General features: G+C 60.1%; 1 protein-coding gene across 1 annotated transcript; it reads left to right on the forward strand.

The window, feature by feature from the left end:
• Positions 1–235: 235 nt before the first annotated feature.
• Positions 236–17,445, forward strand: CPNE9 (copine family member 9). Its single transcript, XM_062200337.1, has 21 exons — positions 236–303; positions 740–780; positions 842–933; positions 1,025–1,128; positions 1,257–1,293; positions 1,460–1,462; positions 1,687–1,763; positions 5,237–5,300; positions 5,408–5,511; positions 5,642–5,746; positions 6,635–6,676; positions 6,984–7,059; positions 7,145–7,198; positions 7,549–7,610; positions 8,257–8,303; positions 10,188–10,369; positions 10,562–10,689; positions 15,355–15,457; positions 15,934–15,991; positions 16,315–16,388; positions 17,260–17,445. The coding sequence occupies exons 1-21, from the start codon at positions 236–238 to the stop codon at positions 17,443–17,445; spliced, it is 1,707 nt and encodes a 568-aa protein (XP_062056321.1).
• The last annotated feature ends 570 nt before the right edge of the window (positions 17,446–18,015 follow it).

Genomic DNA, 18,015 nt, shown 5'->3' on the forward strand with positions numbered 1-18,015 from the left:
CCGGCTTCAGGCTGTTCCAATGGGGCGGGGGCCGCCTGCAGGGCCAGGCGGGGCTGTGCTGCCATCTGGAGCTGCTGCCGCCAGCGGCCACTGCCAGGGCGCGAGCGGCGGGAGCGCACGCAGGGCTGGCGGGAGCGCAGCCGCCGCCGCCGCCACACATGGGCCGGCCCCGCGGACGCCCCTAGCTCTGCGGTCTGGGTCTCAGCCTTCCGCGGCTCCGGTCGCCCGACCAGCCATGTCTCTCAGCGGAGCCTCGGAGCGCAGCGTCCCGGCTACCAAGATTGAAATCACCGTGTCCTGCAGGTGAGCGGGCCGCGCTGGGGAGGCTTGGGCACCGGCACTGCCCCAGCCCCAGTCGGCTCTGGGGCCCACTCAGCGCGGGCAGGGGCTGAACCTCGGGGTCGGGGGGGGGGGGGAGGCCTCGAGGGACCGGGGAGCTGCTGGCGGGAACGAGGAGGGGCTTCCTGGGCTGCTCCACCTCAAGAGGAGACCTCAGCCTGCGGGTTCAAGGGCTGTGTCCGGGGGTCCAGGAAGCTGGGCCCGGTGGACCAAGTGATAGGGGAGCTCTCTCCTGGGCCCCTCTGCGTCCAGTGGGCAGAGAGAAGGTCCCGGGAAGGGGTTTCCGGCGCTGTGCTGAGTGAGGACAGCGCAGACCCTGTTGGGGCGGGCAGGGAGGCGCGACACGAGGGGCGGGGGCTCCGGGGCTAGCGCCCTCTGTCCGTCGGTTGCTTTTCCCTAGGAACCTGCTGGACCTCGACACCTTCTCCAAGTCCGACCCTAGTAGGAGGCTGCGGCGCGGGGCAGGGGGCCTGGGGACCGGGGCGCGGAGCCGGGCGGGCAGGGGCCGGCGAGGGGCGCAGCCCGACCCGCTCCTCCCGTCCCGCAGTGGTCGTGCTGTACACGCAGAGCCGGGCCAGCCAGGAGTGGCGGGAGGTGAGTCCCCCGCCCCCTCCCCGCCCCGGGCCGCGCCCTGCAGCCGCCTGCTAGGGGCGCCCCTCGCTGACTCTCCGCCCGCCCACCCCAGTTTGGACGGACGGAGGTGATTGACAACACACTGAACCCGGACTTCGTGCGCAAATTCGTCCTCGACTATTTCTTCGAAGAAAAGCAGAATCTGCGCTTCGATGTGTGAGGCCCCCGCCCGGGGTCCTGGCCGACCCCGCCCCTCACCGAGCTGGGCTCCGCCTCCCGGCTCTGACCCCCACCCCTGCCCCTCTTGCAACCAGGCCGACTCACGCCCCCCCTTCTCTTGACAGGTACAACGTGGACTCCAAGACCAACATCTCCAAACCGGTGAGCAGGCGGCCCCTCGCGGGCAGCGGGGAACAGCAACACTCCGAGGGGTTCCATGACCCTCCTTCCCCATGGCCAGACCCCCGCCCTACCCTCCTGACCCTGTCCCACCAGTGCCCCTTCCTCACTGTGCCTCTTCCCTCCCGGCCGCTGCTGGCGCCCACAGAAGGTAAGGCTGCAGGGGTGTGTGGGGCGCGCAGGGGCCAGGTGAGGGGTGGAGGAGGCTGATGGTGGTCCCAGGAGCAGGGCTGCCTGCGGACCCCTTCCCCAGCACAGGCCATGGGCGGGAGCCCTGCCGCCTGCCCCAGGGTCAGCTGGTCTGGGGCAGCGGCTTGACTGGCCTGGCCTGGAGTCCACGCCCTGGCCTCATGAGTCCCCGTGCCGTCCCTGCAGGATTTCCTAGGACAAGCGTTCCTGGCCCTGGGAGAGGTGATCGGAGGCCAGGGCAGCCGCGTGGAGCGACCCCTCACGTGAGCTGAGGGAAGGGGTGCGGGCAGGGAAGGGGGCCTCCTCATCCTCTCCCGCAGGAACACCGTCTGGTCATCAGTGTGGACTGCGCTTGCCGGGGCGGCTCTCACCTTGTCGTTTTCCTTTAGGGCCACTTACAGCTTCCCTGGGCTAATTCAGCCCCTCAGGGACTTGCACTGGGGTCACTGGGGACTGCACTTGGTAGCCACGCCCTGTCCACAGCTACTGCCAGCGGCTCTCTGGGGGCCGGCTGGCACTGGTGGACCAAAGGCACTCCTCCTGCCGACAGGGGGCTTGTACTCTAGCAGGGGAGGGGGGGTGTGCACAACGCACATGCGAAGCCATGATGTAATGGGTTGGAAGACGTGAAGTGCCGTGGAAGGAAAGGCAGAGCGGGCGGAAGAGGAGGACCTGGAAGTGCTGGGTGGTGGAGGTGTGTGTGCTGCAGGGTGGTCAGAGAGAAAGCCTCTGTCAGCTCTGAGCCACGACCTGGAGGAGGGGAGGGACTGAGCCACACAGCCATGGGGGTGGGGGGGTTCCAGGCAGTATACATTGCCGGTGCCAGAGAACTGCAGAGAGGCTAGAGATTTCCCAGGGCAGTCCTTGGAGCTGCTTAGCTTCTCCCCTGAGAGGGGAGTCCCTGGAGGGGCTTCCAGGGGGATGCTGCTGGCCGCCGAGCAGAGAACAAACCTTAGGTGCACACAGGCGGAAGCAGGGAGGCGCCTGCCGCAGTGCCCGGGGGTGCAGCATTGAAGGAGGGGAGAGGCCGTCAAGTTCTGCGTATGTATTTAATTTTCTCAAATGCATCTCAGATAGGCGAGAGGGTGCCGTGTGCTGGCTCACTCCTCAGATGCCCTCCACAGCCAGGACGCGAGCTCCATATAGGCCCCCCTTGTGCGTGGCAGGATCGTAGTCACCTCCCCCCCCCCCCACACACACACACAAGGGTCTGTGTTGGCAGAAAGCTGGGCTTGGGGGCCGGAGGAACTGAGCCCAGGCACTCTGGTGTGGGCTGTCATGGGCTTAGCTGCTGGGATGAACGCCTGCCCCGGACGCGGAATCTATTTTGAGGATGGAGCCAGTGGGCTCCTGACAAATTGAATACTGGTATGAGGGAAGCAGGTTGAGGATGGCACCAAAGCCTGTGGCCTGAACACCTGGGATGATTTGAAGGAAGGGAGAGAGAGAGGTGGTGGGGGCGGGGAGAAGGAGAAGCTTGGAAGGAGGAAGTCGGGAACAGGTTTCCAACGAGGATTCAGGCTGATGAGCTCGGTCACAAGGTGGGTCCTCGAAGCGAGGGCGGGGAAAGCTGCTTTCCGGTTCTGTTCCTCATTTGTGTGTGCACTGGAAGGGAGCAGGAGGTAAGGAGAGGAGGCGTAGCTGGAGCGGGTGGCCTGGGGCTGACAGCACGGACAGCAGGGAGCTCACAGCCCTGGGAGGAGCAGGCAGGCCCGGCTGTGTTGGGGGAGGGAACAGTGGGTGAGGTGTTGTGGTGGGTGGACTTTCTCTCCTGTCAGCGAGTAGGAAACAGGGTCACCAGCCGAGGGAGGGGCAGGGAGGAGGCAGGAGGGGTCTGAGGAGAGCGGAGGAGTGAAGCTGCCACCTGGCAGAGCTGGAGAGGGAAGGGCCGGCGCGCCCGGTGTGACCACCAGGCAGTGCAGGACCTTCTTGACGGCTGGCGCTCGGTTTACAAAGGGGACTGAGCCGCGCAGCCACGGGGGTGGGGGGGTTCCAGGCAGCATAAATTGCCGGTGTTGAGCTGCGCGGTGCAGGCTGGGGCAGCAGAGAGCTGGGTTTCGCAGGTCCGGCTCAGTGAGAGCAGGGCAGCGGAAGAAGCAGGAGGAAGGGATGGATGACTGGAATTTGCAGTGAGGGAGAACGTGGGGCATGTGAAGACCCCCCGGAGGCGGCAGGATCAGGGTTTCTTGGTTCTGGGTGTGCAGGTGCAGAGTCCCTGTCCACAGGGGTCAGAGACTGGAGCAGTGAAAGGCAGCGCTCAGCTGTCTTGTTTTCTTTATTTTTGACCATTTTTTTAAAAATGTATTCATTTATTGGGATGAGTTAAAGAGAGAGGGAGAGAGTTAGAGACAGAGAGAGGGATCTTCTATCCGCTGGTTCACTCCCCACATGACTGTAACAGCCAGGGCTGGGCCAGGCTGGAGCCAGGAGCCAGGAGCTTCATTCAGGTCTCCCACGTGGGTGCAGGGGCCCAAACACTTGGGCCATTTATACTGCTTTCCTAGGCCGCTAGCAGGAAGCTGGATCAGAAATGGAGCAGCCAGGACACAAACCAGCACCCATATGGGGTGCTGGCACTTCAGGCAGAGACCTGAAGCTGCCACACCACAGCGCCGGCCCCAGCGCAGAAACCTGTAACTTTATTGGAGTGCAGCTTTCCAGTTATGTGGTTCGTGGGCTGTGCCTTCGGTGCGGTATCTGAAGTCATCACCAGACCCAAGGTCATCTAGATTGTCTCCTGAGTTGTCTTCTAGGTTCTTTTTCCCATAATTTATTTATTTGAATGTCACAGTTATAGAGAGAGAGAGAGAGAAATTGTCTGTCTACTGGTTCACTCCCCAAATGGCCAAAACAGTCAGAGCTGGGCCAGGCCAGAGCCAGAAGCCAGGAGCTTCTCCTGGGTCTCCTACACGGGTGCAGGGGCCCAAGCACATGGGCCATCTGCTGCTGCTTTCCCAGGAGCATTAGCAGAGAGCCAGATAAAATAAGCCAGGACCAGTGCACACAGGGGATGCTGGCGTCCAGGTGGTAGCTTAACCTGCTACACCACAGCAGCAGCCCTGTGCGGTTTTTGGTTTTGGAGTTTTTTTTCCTGATCACACTTTTCATAGACATCACAGACCCGATAGCTGTGACCTAACGCAGCAGCCCTTTGCCCTGGGTCTGAATGGAAATCCCTCCCCTCCTTGGGAGCTGCTCGTCATACTGCACTTGGGCCCCCTCCCCGGGTGGTCCCCGAGGAGCTCAGCAGAGCCCAGGGGAGCTGGAGGGTGCTGAGTGGCCAGGTGGTAGCGGGCGCAGGGCCCAGCGTGCACTGGGCTCCAGGGTCGGCTTTGGAGAACACTCATGCCGTCGCCTCATGTCTGCCGGGCTTGGACGCTGCTTCCTCCCAGGCGGGCATTCGGATGGCTTCACAGCCCCAACAGGTGTCGTGATTCCCACTTTCCAGAAGGGGAAAGCAGTTTTCCCAGGGTCACACAGCTCGAAAGTCATAAAATCCACCCTGAGTCCACAGACTCTAAATCCCACGTCTTCCTCACGTTGCTGTTATGAGACATCTACACAGACCCCTCCCCAGGCAAAGTCAGGCTGTTTCTCAGCAGAAGCCCCCCTAAGGATGCAAGAGGACGCATTCAGGGGACCATGACTGAACCCCCTGGCCCAGCCAGTCCCAGACTGGCCCCCCGATCCTTGTCACCTGTCCTCCCTCCCTCTGAGCAGCCCTGTCTGTTTCCAGGGGTGTGCCAGGGAAGAAGTGCGGGACCATCCTGCTGACCGCAGAGGAGCTTAGCAACTGTCGGGTCAGTAAGGGCCACGTGGCCGAGCCCGGAGCGCCAGACCCCGTCAGTGGACTGTCCAAAGGCAGCGGGTACTCTGGGTGTCAACTGCCTGGCTTTCCCGTCCCTAGGACATTGCCACCATGCAGCTCTGTGCAAACAAGCTGGACAAGAAGGACTTCTTCGGGAAGTCAGACCCCTTCCTTGTGTTTTACAGGAGCAATGAGGATGGCACGTGAGTCCCTCAAGCTCCCAGGCCGGATGTGGGCCACGTACTTAACCAGTGGGGGCCAGGCGGGAATCCCCAAGGGCATGTGGCCCTGTCTCTGCCCCCAGGGCAGGTTCCAGCCCTCACATCTCTGCAGGTTCACCATCTGCCACAAGACGGAGGTTGTGAAAAACACGCTGAATCCCGTGTGGCAGCCGTTCAGCATCCCCGTGCGGGCTCTGTGCAACGGAGACTACGACAGGTCTGTGTCAGCCCGAGCTGGGCAGTCAGGGGACTGGGTGTACAGAGGGTTCCTGGGCCCCAGAGCGATGACACACGTGCCATCCATAATAGTGTTGTGGTGAGGCAGTGGGTGGATAGCAACATGGATGATGGATGCATGGATGAGTTAGTTGATGGGTGGGCATAAAGTAGATGGATAAGCTTATAGCCAAAGAACTAACGAATGGGTAGTATGGAGACAGGTGGGTAAGTGGAGAGTAAAAGGTGACCATCTCAGCGTGGATGAGTGGATGGATGGTTGTGCAGTAGGTGAACAGACGGGCAGGTTTTATGCATTGGGTAGGAAATTGGATGCAGACAGGTGGATACTTGCATGTTTCAATGAGTTGGTGAGTGGCTGGGTGTTCAGTGGGATAGGTAACAAGGTGTATTAATAGGTGACTGGATTCACAGGGGTACGGGTAGATGGGCGGCTAGGTGGATGGACATCGGTAGATGGACAGATGGGAGGACTCAGGCGTGGTCGCCGAGAATAAGGTCTGTGGATCCAGAAGGTCTGAGTGTAGCTCTCGGCTCCACCACCAGCTATGGGATTGTAGCTAGGTTACTTTTTGGCATCTCAGTTTCCTTATCCAAAATAAGAGTAATGTGCTTACTTGGGCTGTTGTTAGATTAGCTAGGATGACTTGCAGTAGTGCCTGCAACTCAGCACGACTCACCGAGTGGTGGCATGGGAATGGTGGTGTTGTGATGGCCCTGGATGGCTGGGAACGTGCACGGACGGAGGAGCGGGCAGACCAGGGGCAGGCTGGGTGGCTGGGAGCATGGCCTGTGCGGGCTTAGGTGGAGCTGATGTCTTTGGGATTTTCCATGCACAACCTAAACTGTGTTTATCTCTCGGTTGCAGAACCGTGAAGATTGATGTGTATGACTGGGACCGGGACGGAAGGTAGAACCGCCGCACCTACTCCCCTGTGTACCCAACCCAGGCAGCCCCTTCTCCTAGGTGCTGCACGCCCTGGGAAGCCTGCAGGGGGAGGGGAGACCCCGAGGTCTGCAGTCCAGGGCTTCCCTCAGCCGTCGCTTGGCTTCAGTGTCTCTTCCCTGTCCTTCCCTTTCGTCTGGCCCCCTTCTAGCTCCAGGCCTAGTGCCCTGCAGCTCGCGTAGGGACATAGGACAGGGGGCATAAAAGACTGGGCAGGCCTGGCTCCAAACCAGCCTCAGTTTCTGCCTTCCTACCCCCGGCCCCATTGCAGCCATGATTTTATTGGTGAGTTCACCACCAGCTACCGGGAGCTGAGCAAGGCCCAGAACCAGTTCACGGTTTACGAGGTGAGCGCTCCAGCCCCGCCCAGGTGGCCCAGGCCTGTGTCCCCCTGCACTCTGTCCTCAGCACGGCTGCCCCCCCCCACACCAGGTGCTGAACCCCCGGAAGAAGTGTAAGAAGAAGAAATATGTCAACTCGGGGACTGTGAGTGCCCCCTGGGGCCCGGCTGCTTGGTTTCCCTCCCATTAACACAGCATGGCAAACGCTGGGGCAGGGACACCAGTGGCGCCACTTAAGGTTTTGTTTTACATTTTTTCTCATCCAGGAAAACGTTTTGATCTTTTGCAGAATGAATAAGATAACCCTAAGTCGTATTTCCCAAGTTACTAATGTACTTTTGGAAATCCGAGTGTTTCTGACGATGTCCCTTTTCTGTCCCTTGAGACACTGCGCGGGGTGGGACAGCTTGGGGCACGGGGTGGAATCAGTGCCCTGTCCCTTCTGCCACACCCTGCCCTTTGCCAAGTGGCAGGGCTGCCTCTCCTGTCCCACAGGTGACACTGCTCTCCTTTTCGGTCGACTCTGAATTCACCTTTGTCGATTACATCAAGGGAGGGTGAGTCATGGGCCAGCCCCAGGTGGAAACCCCAGTTCCCTTGTTGACGGAGGGTCAAGGCCCTGTGAGATCATGGGGTGCACTGGGAAACCAGCACGTGCTCCGTAGCACGCACAGTGTGGCCCCCCTGGTCTTCGGGCTGGGCCGACTTCACCATTCGCAGCTTCCAGTATCTCCTGGGAGCCGGCTTCCAGGACAGGGGTCTTCGGCAGTGATCTGACTGGGGCTGAGACAAAAGCTACGGCCAGTCAAGATGGGGACGCCCAGGGAGAGGGAGGAACCAAGCAGACTCTGGGGCCGCCCGCTTGGTTTAGGGGAGGCAGGCACCCCTGGGGCGGGTGGTCTGCTTCTCACTACACAGCAACATAGAGCAGGAGTCCTAATTATAATTCAGGACTGTAGCAAGGGTTAGATTTGATCACATGTGATCCACTCATCGCACAGGAGACAGACAGTTCTGCTACTGAACGTGTGGTCCGGGGACCAGCAGCGTCGGCAGCTTGTTAGGCTTCCCCACCCCAGAGCTTCGGATTAGAACCTGCGGTTTAGCCTGAGCCCTGGCCGGCCACGTGCACACTGATGTTGGAGAAGCCCTGGCAGAGCCAGGGTCAGCTCCTCACTTCTCAACCCTCTACTTCCCCAACAGGACACAGCTGAACTTCACAGTAGCTATTGACTTCACGGCTTCCAATGGTAAGGCATGTGTTGGTGGGATTGGGGCTGGGGGCTTCTAAGGGAATGACTAGGCATTGGCCTGTATTCCCACCTGAGGGTACAAGTCCACCTAGCCCCCCAAGAGGCTCAGGATTACATAAAGCCTAGCCGAGATGGTACTGGGGTAGCAGTGTCGGAGAGAGATTTGGGGGTACAGGGGTTGGCAGAGAGGACAGGAGAGTACAGATGTCAAAGAAGGCCAAGGTGAAAGCTCAACTGGTAGACGGGAGAGAGCAGGTGTAGGACAGGATCTGGACAAGTGATGCTTGGGTGGGCAGATGGGTGAACAGGACAGCTGGGTCAGAGATCGGCACAAGAGGTGGCACATGTAGATGTGTGGGTAGGCAGAGGGACAGATCTTTAAGTTGGTAAAGTCACAGCCACATAGACAGGAGAATGGGTGAGGGAATATGAGAATCCAGAGACAAGTATGTGGGTGGTGGATAGGAATGGCTGAGTGGGTAGAAGGGTAAAATAATGTGACTGTATGAATGGTCGGGAAAGGAAGAGAAACCACAGGCAGACGGATGACTGGACGGATAGATGGATGACTGGACGGATGGACGGATGGCTGGACTGACGGACGGACGGATGGCTGGACGGATGGACGGACGGATGGATGGCTGGACGGACGGACGGACGGATGGCTGGACGGATGGACGGACGGATGGACGGATGGCTGGACGGATGGATGGCTGGACGGATGGATGGCTGGACGGATAGATGGATGGCTGGACGGATGGATGGATGGGTGGATGGCTGGACGGACGGACGGATGGACGGACAGATGGACAGACGGATAGATGGATGGATGGACAGACAGATGGATGGCTGGACGGACGGATGGATGGACGGACGGATGGACGGATGGCTGGACGGATGGACGGATAGGTGGATGGCTGGACGGATAGATGAATGGCTGGACGGATGGATGGATGGGTGGATGGCTGGACGGACGGACGGATGGACGGACAGATGGACAGACGGATAGATGGATGGATGGACGGACAGATGGATGGTTGGACGGACGGATGGATGGACGGACGGATGGACGGATGGCTGGACGGATAGATGGATGGCTGGACGGATAGATGGATGGCTGGACGGATGGATGGATGGGTGGATGGCTGGACGGACGGATGGATGGATGGACAGATGGACAGACAGATAGATGGATGGATGGACGGACAGATGGATGGATGGACGGACGGATGGATGGCTGGACGGACGGATGGATGGACGGACGGATGGATGGATGGATGGACGGATGGACGGACGGATGGATGGCTGGACGGATGGACGGATGGATGGACGGATGGATGGATGGGTGGACGGATGGACGGACGGATGGATGGCTGGACGGATGGATGGCTGGACGGATGGACGGATGGACGGATAGATGGATGGCTGGACGGATAGATGGATGGCTGGACGGATGGATGGATGGGTGGATGGCTGGACGGACGGATGGATGGATGGACAGATGGACAGACGGATAGATGGATGGATGGATGGACAGATGGATGGCTGGACGGACGGATGGATGGACGGATGGATGGATGGATGGACGGATGGATGGATGGATGGACGGACGGATGGATGGATGGGTGGATGGATGGCTGTGTAAGAGAGAGGAGAGGTGGAGCGATAAGTAGATTGAAAAGTGGGTTTATGGTCAGTGTGGGTGAATGGACAGATAAATCAGTGGATAAGTAGATGCACAGATACAGGTGGATAGATGAACAGTGGATAAAATGGCCAGGGAGGGAATGGGTAGAGAGAGGGCAGATGGACGCCAGGATAAGCAGGTGAACAGATGCGTAGTCCAGGTGACCGCAAGGCTGGGCTCCTGTGTCCCCCCAGGGAATCCTCTGCAGCCCACCTCCCTGCACTACATGAGCCCCTACCAGCTCAGCGCCTATGCCATGGCCCTCAAGGCGGTGGGAGAGATCATCCAGGACTACGACAGTGACAAGCTGTTCCCTGCCTACGGCTTCGGGGCCAAGCTGCCTCCAGAGGGAAGGATCTCCCACCAGTTTCCGCTGGTACGGTGTGCAAAGGCCAGAGCCGCCACCCTGTGCCCCAGGTCCGGTCCACCCGTGCTAGGAGCTTCCTGGGAGGGCAAGCGCCTGCAGAGGAACAGGAAGCCGTGAGGCTGGCAGCGCAGGGCCTGGGCGGGGCATGAAAGGGCCCGAGCATCAGGAGCTCCTGGGCGCCCCCTGCGTGTTCTTCCACAGAACAACAACGATGAGGACCCCAGCTGTGCGGGCATCGAGGGCGTGCTAGAGAGCTACTTCCAGAGCCTGCGCACGGTGCAGCTGTACGGGCCCACCTACTTTGCTCCTGTCATCAACCAGGTGGCCAGGTGAGGGGCCACACACAGGGGGCTGACTCCCCAAGGAGAGGCAAGAGCGCTCTTGGGTGAACTTGGGACGGAGCGGAAGAGGTTCCCTGGTACCTCGCTGTGGGAGGCAGTGTGTCAGGGATCCACCCCAACCCCGCTCCCAGGCCTTGCCTTTGAACCAGAGAAAGAGCCAGTAGCACCGTGGGGAAGGCGCAGACCTGGGTGTGATGCTGGCTGCTATGACCGTGTGACCTTCAGCAGCTTAGTCCATTTCAGCCTCCACTTCGCTCCTGTGTGGTGGTGGAGTCACAGGTGACACAGTAACGGCTTCTGCCCAGGGTTAGCAACATGCACATCCCGCAGCAGTGCAGGACGTGTTACAAGTTGCTTTATTTATTGAAAGGCAGAGGTGGGGGTTGGGATCTTCCATCCACTGGTTCACTGCCCCGATGCCGGCTAAAGCCTGCACTGGACCAGACCACTGCAGGAGCCAGGAACTCCATCTGGCTCTCCCATGTGGGTGGCAGGGACCCAATGACTTGAGCCATCACCTGCTGCCTCCTAGGGTGCACATTCGTAGGAAGCTGGATCAGAAGCAGAGTCAGGACTGGGTCCCAGACACGTGATATGGGATGCAGCCGTCCTAGGCAGTGGCTTAACATCCTCCACCACAAGGCCCCCACCCTGTAAGAGGTGTCAGAATAGTGTTTGGGGCTGGCGCCGTGGCTTGGTGTGTTACGCTGCTGCTCCCAACACTGGCATCCCATATCCAGGTGCCCGTTTGGGTCCTGGCTACTTTGTTTCTGAACCAGCTCCCTGCTAATGCATTTGGAAAGACAGGGGCAGATGGCCCAGGTGCTTGGGCCCCTACCACCCATGTGGGAGGCCCAGATGGAGATCCTGGTTCCTGATTTCAGCCTGGCCCCTACCTACCTGGCTACTGCAGACATTTCAGGAATGAATCAGCAGATGGAAGATCTGTCTCTCCCTCTCTCTGTCGCAGCACCTTTCAAATAAAGTCTTCAAAGTAAACAAACAAAATAGTGTCTGACCTGTAGGAGGTGCTCAATAAATGATAGTTTAAAAACTAGAGGAGCAATTTTCCAGATATTCAGAGTAAAAATATGCAAAGAACACTCAGATCATGTATCGAATGATTTTAAAGCCCAGAGAGTATTAAAAATAAAAGGATAGGACTAAAACAAAAATACAGCAACATATATAAATGGGACAAAACTTGGTTGAGTTTAAAAGAGAGAAAGAATTCCTGGATCAAAATTGTAAGTAAGCCCCACGGTGTAATGACTACAAGAGATCCAGCTACAGCTCGTGGAAGGATTCTTGGATTCTTAGTTACAGAAGTAACACGCACTGCTGTGGAAAGTTTGAGACAGAGAAATGAGGTAGGAAACCCCCTGGATACGGCATGCAGGAAGGCGGATGGACAAATAGGTATGAGGGGTCTTGGAAACGTCCGTGGTGCTGGCAGTTAAGACACCGCTTGGGGTGTCTGTTGTTTCGCTCCCCCAAATGCCCACAGTGGCCTGGGCTGGGTCAGGGTGGGGAAGCCAGGAACCCAGAATTCAATCTGGGTTTCCCTCCTGGGCGGCAGGCACCCAGCTCCTTGAACCATCAGCCGCCGACTCCCAGGGCGCACGTGAGCAAGGAAGCTGCAATCGCAGAAGGAGCTGGGCTCAAACTCAGGTCTGCAGCCTGGGATGTGGGTGTCCCAGGTGCTATTTTAACCACTGGGCCAAGTGCCTGCCCCGATTTATCTTTATAAGCGGAGGGAGAACGCGTTAAAATAACAAGACTGCAGGACAGGAAATCATCACGTGCAGTGCACCGGCCGTGGTGCTGCGTGCCCCGCTTTCGTAGGACTGGCGCACAGGGGCCGTGCCGGTACCAGCCCCACGCATGCCAGAGGAGGCCGGGCCTTGCTCCCTGCATCACCAAGTGGCAGGAGTTTTTCGGCTGGATTGGAAGTTTAGGCCACCGCCACCACGTATGCAGTTTGTCGCAGACCGAGACAGCGGCACGAGGCGCACGACCAGGGCTCCGATTGTCTTTCTTCCCCATCCCTAACCAGGGCAAATCACTTACAACACTTGGCTCCGGGTCTGTTCACCGGTGCAGGTACTGCAAGCCTTAGCGTGATTTTCGTTGTTACTAGGGAGACCTCCACGTCCTCTCGGGCCGCTGCCCTGACCCACGTGTTCCTTCTTCTAATGACGGTTCAGCAGAGGGGCAGTGCAGCCAGACCAGCCGAGTGCAGGCCCTGCTCAGCCACCAGCTGTGTGGCTTTGGTCAAGACTCTTGACCTCTCTGTGCCTGCCTCCTCGTTGGCAGAACGCACGTCTGTAGCAGGGTTGCTGTGAGGACTGAGTGATATGTGCCAAGCACCTGGCAGAGCGCCTGCCGCCGCCTCAGTGCTCTGAGCCTGTAGCTCTCCCGGCCACTGTTATTACCGCTGTTGCTATTCCGAGGGCGTCTGCTGTGTGCTCAGTTCTCTGCTGGGCACCGGAGATTCACACAGACGTCAGGTCGAACCCCTGCCCTTGGGAGCTGCCAGCCCTGGGCAGGGCACAGAAATATAAATCAATCATTGCCTTCTGCAGTCCAGAGGGCCCCAGACTTGCTGTCGGCAAAGGCCGGTCATGGCGCCCCCTGGGGGAACCAGGGGCACAGCCCGAGGCAGCCAGGCTGTGAACGTCTTTGAAGTCTCTAGATCTGACTTTTATAATGCATTTTAAATTTCTGTACGTTTTATATTCTGCTCATATTGCATTGCTGTTTGCTTTCATTTCGGGGACAAAGTGTCTTAGTGTACTTAATACAGCAGATCATGTGGCAGGAGAGGTGGCCTTGGGTCCCCCTGCAGACAGGGCGTGGGCGCCGTGGAGGAGCAGACAGCCCCTCCTGGTGGCAGGGAGAGGAAGGCGAGCAGGCGCAGAGCAGGCTGGGAGCAGGAATGGCGTGTGAGGGGTGCAGAGGCAGCCACCAAGGCGTTCATGAACAGGGAGCCATTCCTGTGCCGGGCAAGGACAGAGTCCACGCAGGGCATCTAGCAGGCAGCCCAGGAGAGGAGGCTGTTGGAACCAGGAGCTCAATCCTTTGGGTCGCTGAGCCCCAGTTTCTCAGTTTAAAATCAGTAGCAGACAAAGTGCCTGCCCTGTAGAAGGAGGTATACTGAACGGCTCTGATGCGCGCGGCCACCCCCCACGTTTCCCTCCCTTCAGCCGCCACCCCCACGGCCAGACCTACCGGGCAAAGGTGCACCTCCCGACCCCTCCGTGACGCTCAGGGCCCCCAGTTGTCACATCCTTCGTGTGTGGGCCCTTGCCCACAGTTCTGACTTATGTGGTTCACTTCTCGAATGGCTACCATGGCCAGGGCTGGGTCAGCTGCAGCCGGGAACCCGACGCTCCATCCGTGGCTCCCACATGGGTGGCAGGGAGCCAAGCACTTGGGTCATTTTCTGTGGATTTCTCAGGCGCATTAGCCAGAGCTGGATTGGAAGTGCAGCACCCAGGACTTGAACCAGCATTGCAGGCAGTGGCTTAACTTCCTGAGCCACAACACTGCCTCCTTTTCATTAATGTAATTCTTCAAATAAATAAATCTTTTTTTTTTTTAAAGGCAGAGTTACAGAGAGAGAGTCAGAGAGAGAAATATTCTGTCCATTGGTTCACTCCCCAAGTAGCTACAACAGCCAAAGCTGAGCCGTTCCAAAGCCAGGAGCTTCTTCCAGGTCTCCCATGTGGGTGCAGGGGCCCAAGGACTTGGGCCATCTTCCACTGCTTTCCCAGGCCACAGCAGAGAGCTGCATCAGAAGTGGAGCAGCCGGGATACGAACCAGTGCCCCTGGGATGCTGGTACTGCAGGTGGCGGCTTTACCCGCTACGCCAAGCTCCGGCCCTTGGCCCTCACTAACGCACATTTCATTAGTCACAAGCAGCTGGGGCTCCCTTAGCAGACAGCACGGCTCTGTCCTTTCCAATCCACACAGGACCTGAGCCTGGAAGTCGAGAGGACAGGTCAGCCACTGCCTCTGTGCCTTCTCTGGATCTCACTTTTCTTAGGTGTAAGATCAGGGGACTGGACTTGATGGCTTCCCAAGTCCTTTTCAGATAGAACTGGGACGCTGAGACGGGAAAGGGAGCTCAGGCGGCAGCAGACTGGGAGGACCACAGGGGACCGACCACCCAGGCAATGGGACACGTGCTCCGCAGAGGGAGAAGGGAGAGAGAACTTGGTGGGGAGGGGCAGGAAGGCCGCCTTGGGCCTTTGCTCCTGCTCTTCCAATGGCATTGCCCCAGGGGGCTTCTGTGCCCCTCTGCCCCCGGCCCGCTCTGCTTCCCTCGCTTCCTGCGCTCCAGACAGGGTGGGCCGCCTGCAGTCCCCTGACGGCGGGCGTTTGTCCATGCTGCTCTCTCGGTGTCACTGCCTTAAAGGACCCTTGCTGCCCTCGATGCCGGGTGCGCTGTCAGAGCAGTGCCCCTTCCATCCCAGCATTCAGCACCCAGTGTCATTCCTGGCTTGAAGTCCACATCCCTGCAAAGGGCTGAGGTGGCCTGCTTTTCCTCCTGGCACGGGGAGCGCAGGTGGAGGCAGGCGGCCCAGCTCCTGCCCCTGCTCAGACCCCTCCAGGCTGCCGGTGGACTGTGATCCCGGCCTCTCCCCCAGGGCTGCAGCCAAGATCTCCGATGGCTCCCAGTACTATGTTCTGCTCATCATCACCGACGGGGTCATCTCCGACATGACACAGACCAAGGAGGCCATCGTCAGCGTGAGTCTGTGCGAGGGCTTGGGGAGGGGCTGAGGTTTTACCCCACCTGCCGGCACCAAGTTAGCCTGCCAGTTGTGTGGACACTGGCGGAAAATGCAAGATTTCTGCATCAGAGACAGAGGGCTTTGCGACTCCAGGCAAGAGCAGCAGCTGGAGTGAGCACCGGCTAGGCTCTCTAAGGCCCAGGCCCCGCAGGATGTCAGGGGGCCACGTGAGCCTGCACCCACTGCGGGCTGCGCTCAGGAACCTCTGCCTGCCCTTTGTTCCCGCTGGGAGAGCTTTGTGAATTTACCGCACGGTCAAGAACCTGCCCGCTACCCTAGAGAAAGACACTGTATCTTTCAGAGCTGCCTGACATGCAAGCATCCTTAGGGAAAAAAAGCACAGTGTGGAATCAAGAGAAACAGTGTCTCTCTGCTCGCAGGCTGTGGGGAGGGGTCAGGGCTACGGGGTCCAGCCACCCCCTCTCCTCACAGGCCTCCTCGCTGCCCATGTCCATCATCATCGTCGGTGTGGGACCGGCCATGTTTGAGGGTGAGTTCGGCTCGGGGGGGGCGGTCCATGAGCAGGACTAAGAGCTGGGCGGGCAGTGGCTGGGGCACTCACACCTGCCGCACAGGAAAGACAGGGTCCCGCGGGCAGCTCCACGCCTGTTCACCACCACAGCCACAGCCAATGACACTGCTGTTCCCCCACCCCCGGGTGCCTGGGAGGAGGGAAGGTGGGCAAGGCGCAGTAATGATGACTCCGTATCGGCGTTTAATATCAGGACTAGAATACCGCCGTGAGGTATTCTGAGGAGCCGAGAGGAGGGGCGCGAGGGTCGACCCTGCAGGCCAGGGGGTCTTTTTTTGCAGCCATGGAAGAGTTGGACGGTGACGATGTGCGCGTGTCCTCCAGGGGGCGCTATGCAGAGCGGGACATCGTTCAGGTAGACCTGACCTGCCAGAGGTGGGGGGGGGGGGGGGCAGGGCCGCTGCCTTCCCCTCGCCCTCATCCATTGAGCACTGGAAGGGCTGGGAGACCCCCGAGGTGCCTGTCGTGGAGGCAGCTCCGCGTCAGCGTGGAAGCAGCGGGCCGCAGAGCCCACTTGACGAGCCGGTGCTGGGCGTGGGACCAGGTCCCAGGTGCTGGGGTTGGGGGCGGCAGGGAGCCCTGCACTCAGCTGCCAGCGGCTGGGTTTGAGGGTCCTCGAGCACTGAGTGAGGAGGTGGCGGGGCCAAGGTGCAGCGGGGCCAGGGACGGGTGTGCCCATCTGAGCGTCCTTAGAAACAGGTGGCTTTCTCCCTCCCCTTGGCCGCTCCCCTCTCCTGGGCCTCCTCTCCTCCCCATCTCCCCACCGACCCCTCACCTCTCCCCCTTCTGCAGCTCTTCCTCCCTGGCCCCCTCCCCTTCTCCCCATCCCTCCCTTTGCCTGCAGAAACCCGTTTTTAAAGCCACAGAAGTGTACCCAGTCACCCAAGAAGAGAATTCAGAGAGAAGGGACCAGGATTAGGGAGCCTGTAGGCTCAGAGGCACTGGGGAGGGGCTTCCAGTCCAGGGGGCTGGCCAAGGCAGTGGGAGGAGGGGTCAGGATGAGGACTGTGCGACCCCATTAGGGGAGAAGTCCAGCAGAAAGTGGAGGAGGGAGCCGAGTTAGGAGAGAGCCACCTGGAAACCTGCCCAAGGTGTGGGGAGAGTAGAAGCCTGCCCGGGGCGCGGGGAGAGTAGGAGCCTGCCCGGGGCGCGGGGAGAGAACGCGATACTGGACAGGCTGGGTGGGGCCGGAGCAGCCCACACCCTCCCGTGTCTGCCTGCCCCAGTTTGTCCCATTCCGAGACTACGTGGACCGCTCCGGAAACCAGGTGCTGAGCATGGCCCGCCTGGCCAAGGACGTGCTGGCCGAGATCCCCGAACAGCTGCTGTCCTATATGCGCACCAGGGACATCCAGCCCCGGCCCCCGCCGCCCGCTGGCTCCAGCCCAGCCCCGGCCCCCGGGCAGCCCTGAGGACTCCGCCCGCTGCTCGCTGCGCACCCGCCGCTCCTGCTGGAAGCCAGGGCCCCTCCCCGGCGGCCCGGCGCGCTCGCCACCTCCCTGCGCTGTGCCAGTAATAAAGCTGATATCTACTCCGCTCTGCCTGCTGGGGTCACGCCGAGGGAGGGCGCGTGGGCAGCGCCCGGCCGGCGTCATCTGCTCCCGGGTGACCCCTGCGCCTGCTGCAGACCGCGTGCGCGCCCCCAGCCCCATCCAGGCACGGGCCCGGGTCACCCCTGCGCCTGCTGCAGACCGCGTGCGCGCCCCCAGCCCCATCCAGGCACGGGCCCGGGTCACCCCTGCGCCTGCTGCAAGCTGCGTGCGCGCCCCCAGGAGGGAGGCCCCGTAGCTTCCCTTGGGTGGTCACAGGGCTCCCCGGCCCGAGGGGCTGCTTGAGGCGATCCTGGTCTCCTGTGAGCGCTCACTACACGCAGCATCGCTCGGGGTCCTCTCGGGGACCCCGCGGGCCAGGGACCACCCGCGGTCCGCACTCCACGCGTGTTTACAGGCTCACACGCGGATCCCCGAAGCGCACCCAACAGG

This window comes from Lepus europaeus, chromosome 9 (assembly GCF_033115175.1).
Source record: "Lepus europaeus isolate LE1 chromosome 9, mLepTim1.pri, whole genome shotgun sequence".
Classification (NCBI taxonomy): domain Eukaryota; kingdom Metazoa; phylum Chordata; class Mammalia; order Lagomorpha; family Leporidae; genus Lepus; species Lepus europaeus.

What these genes read in the sequence shown, in the direction of transcription:
- CPNE9 (XM_062200337.1), top strand. Translation starts at nt 236, where the DNA reads ATGTCTCTCAGCGGAGCCTCGGAGCGCAGCGTCCCGGCTACCAAGATT. An exon ending in CGCGTGGAGCGACCCCTCAC is followed by an intron (nt 1,764 to 5,236) that starts GTGAGCTGAGGG and finishes GTCTGTTTCCAG; the next exon opens with GGGTGTGCCAGGGAAGAAGT. An exon ending in CCAAGGAGGCCATCGTCAGC is followed by an intron (nt 15,458 to 15,933) that starts GTGAGTCTGTGC and finishes CTCTCCTCACAG; the next exon opens with GCCTCCTCGCTGCCCATGTC.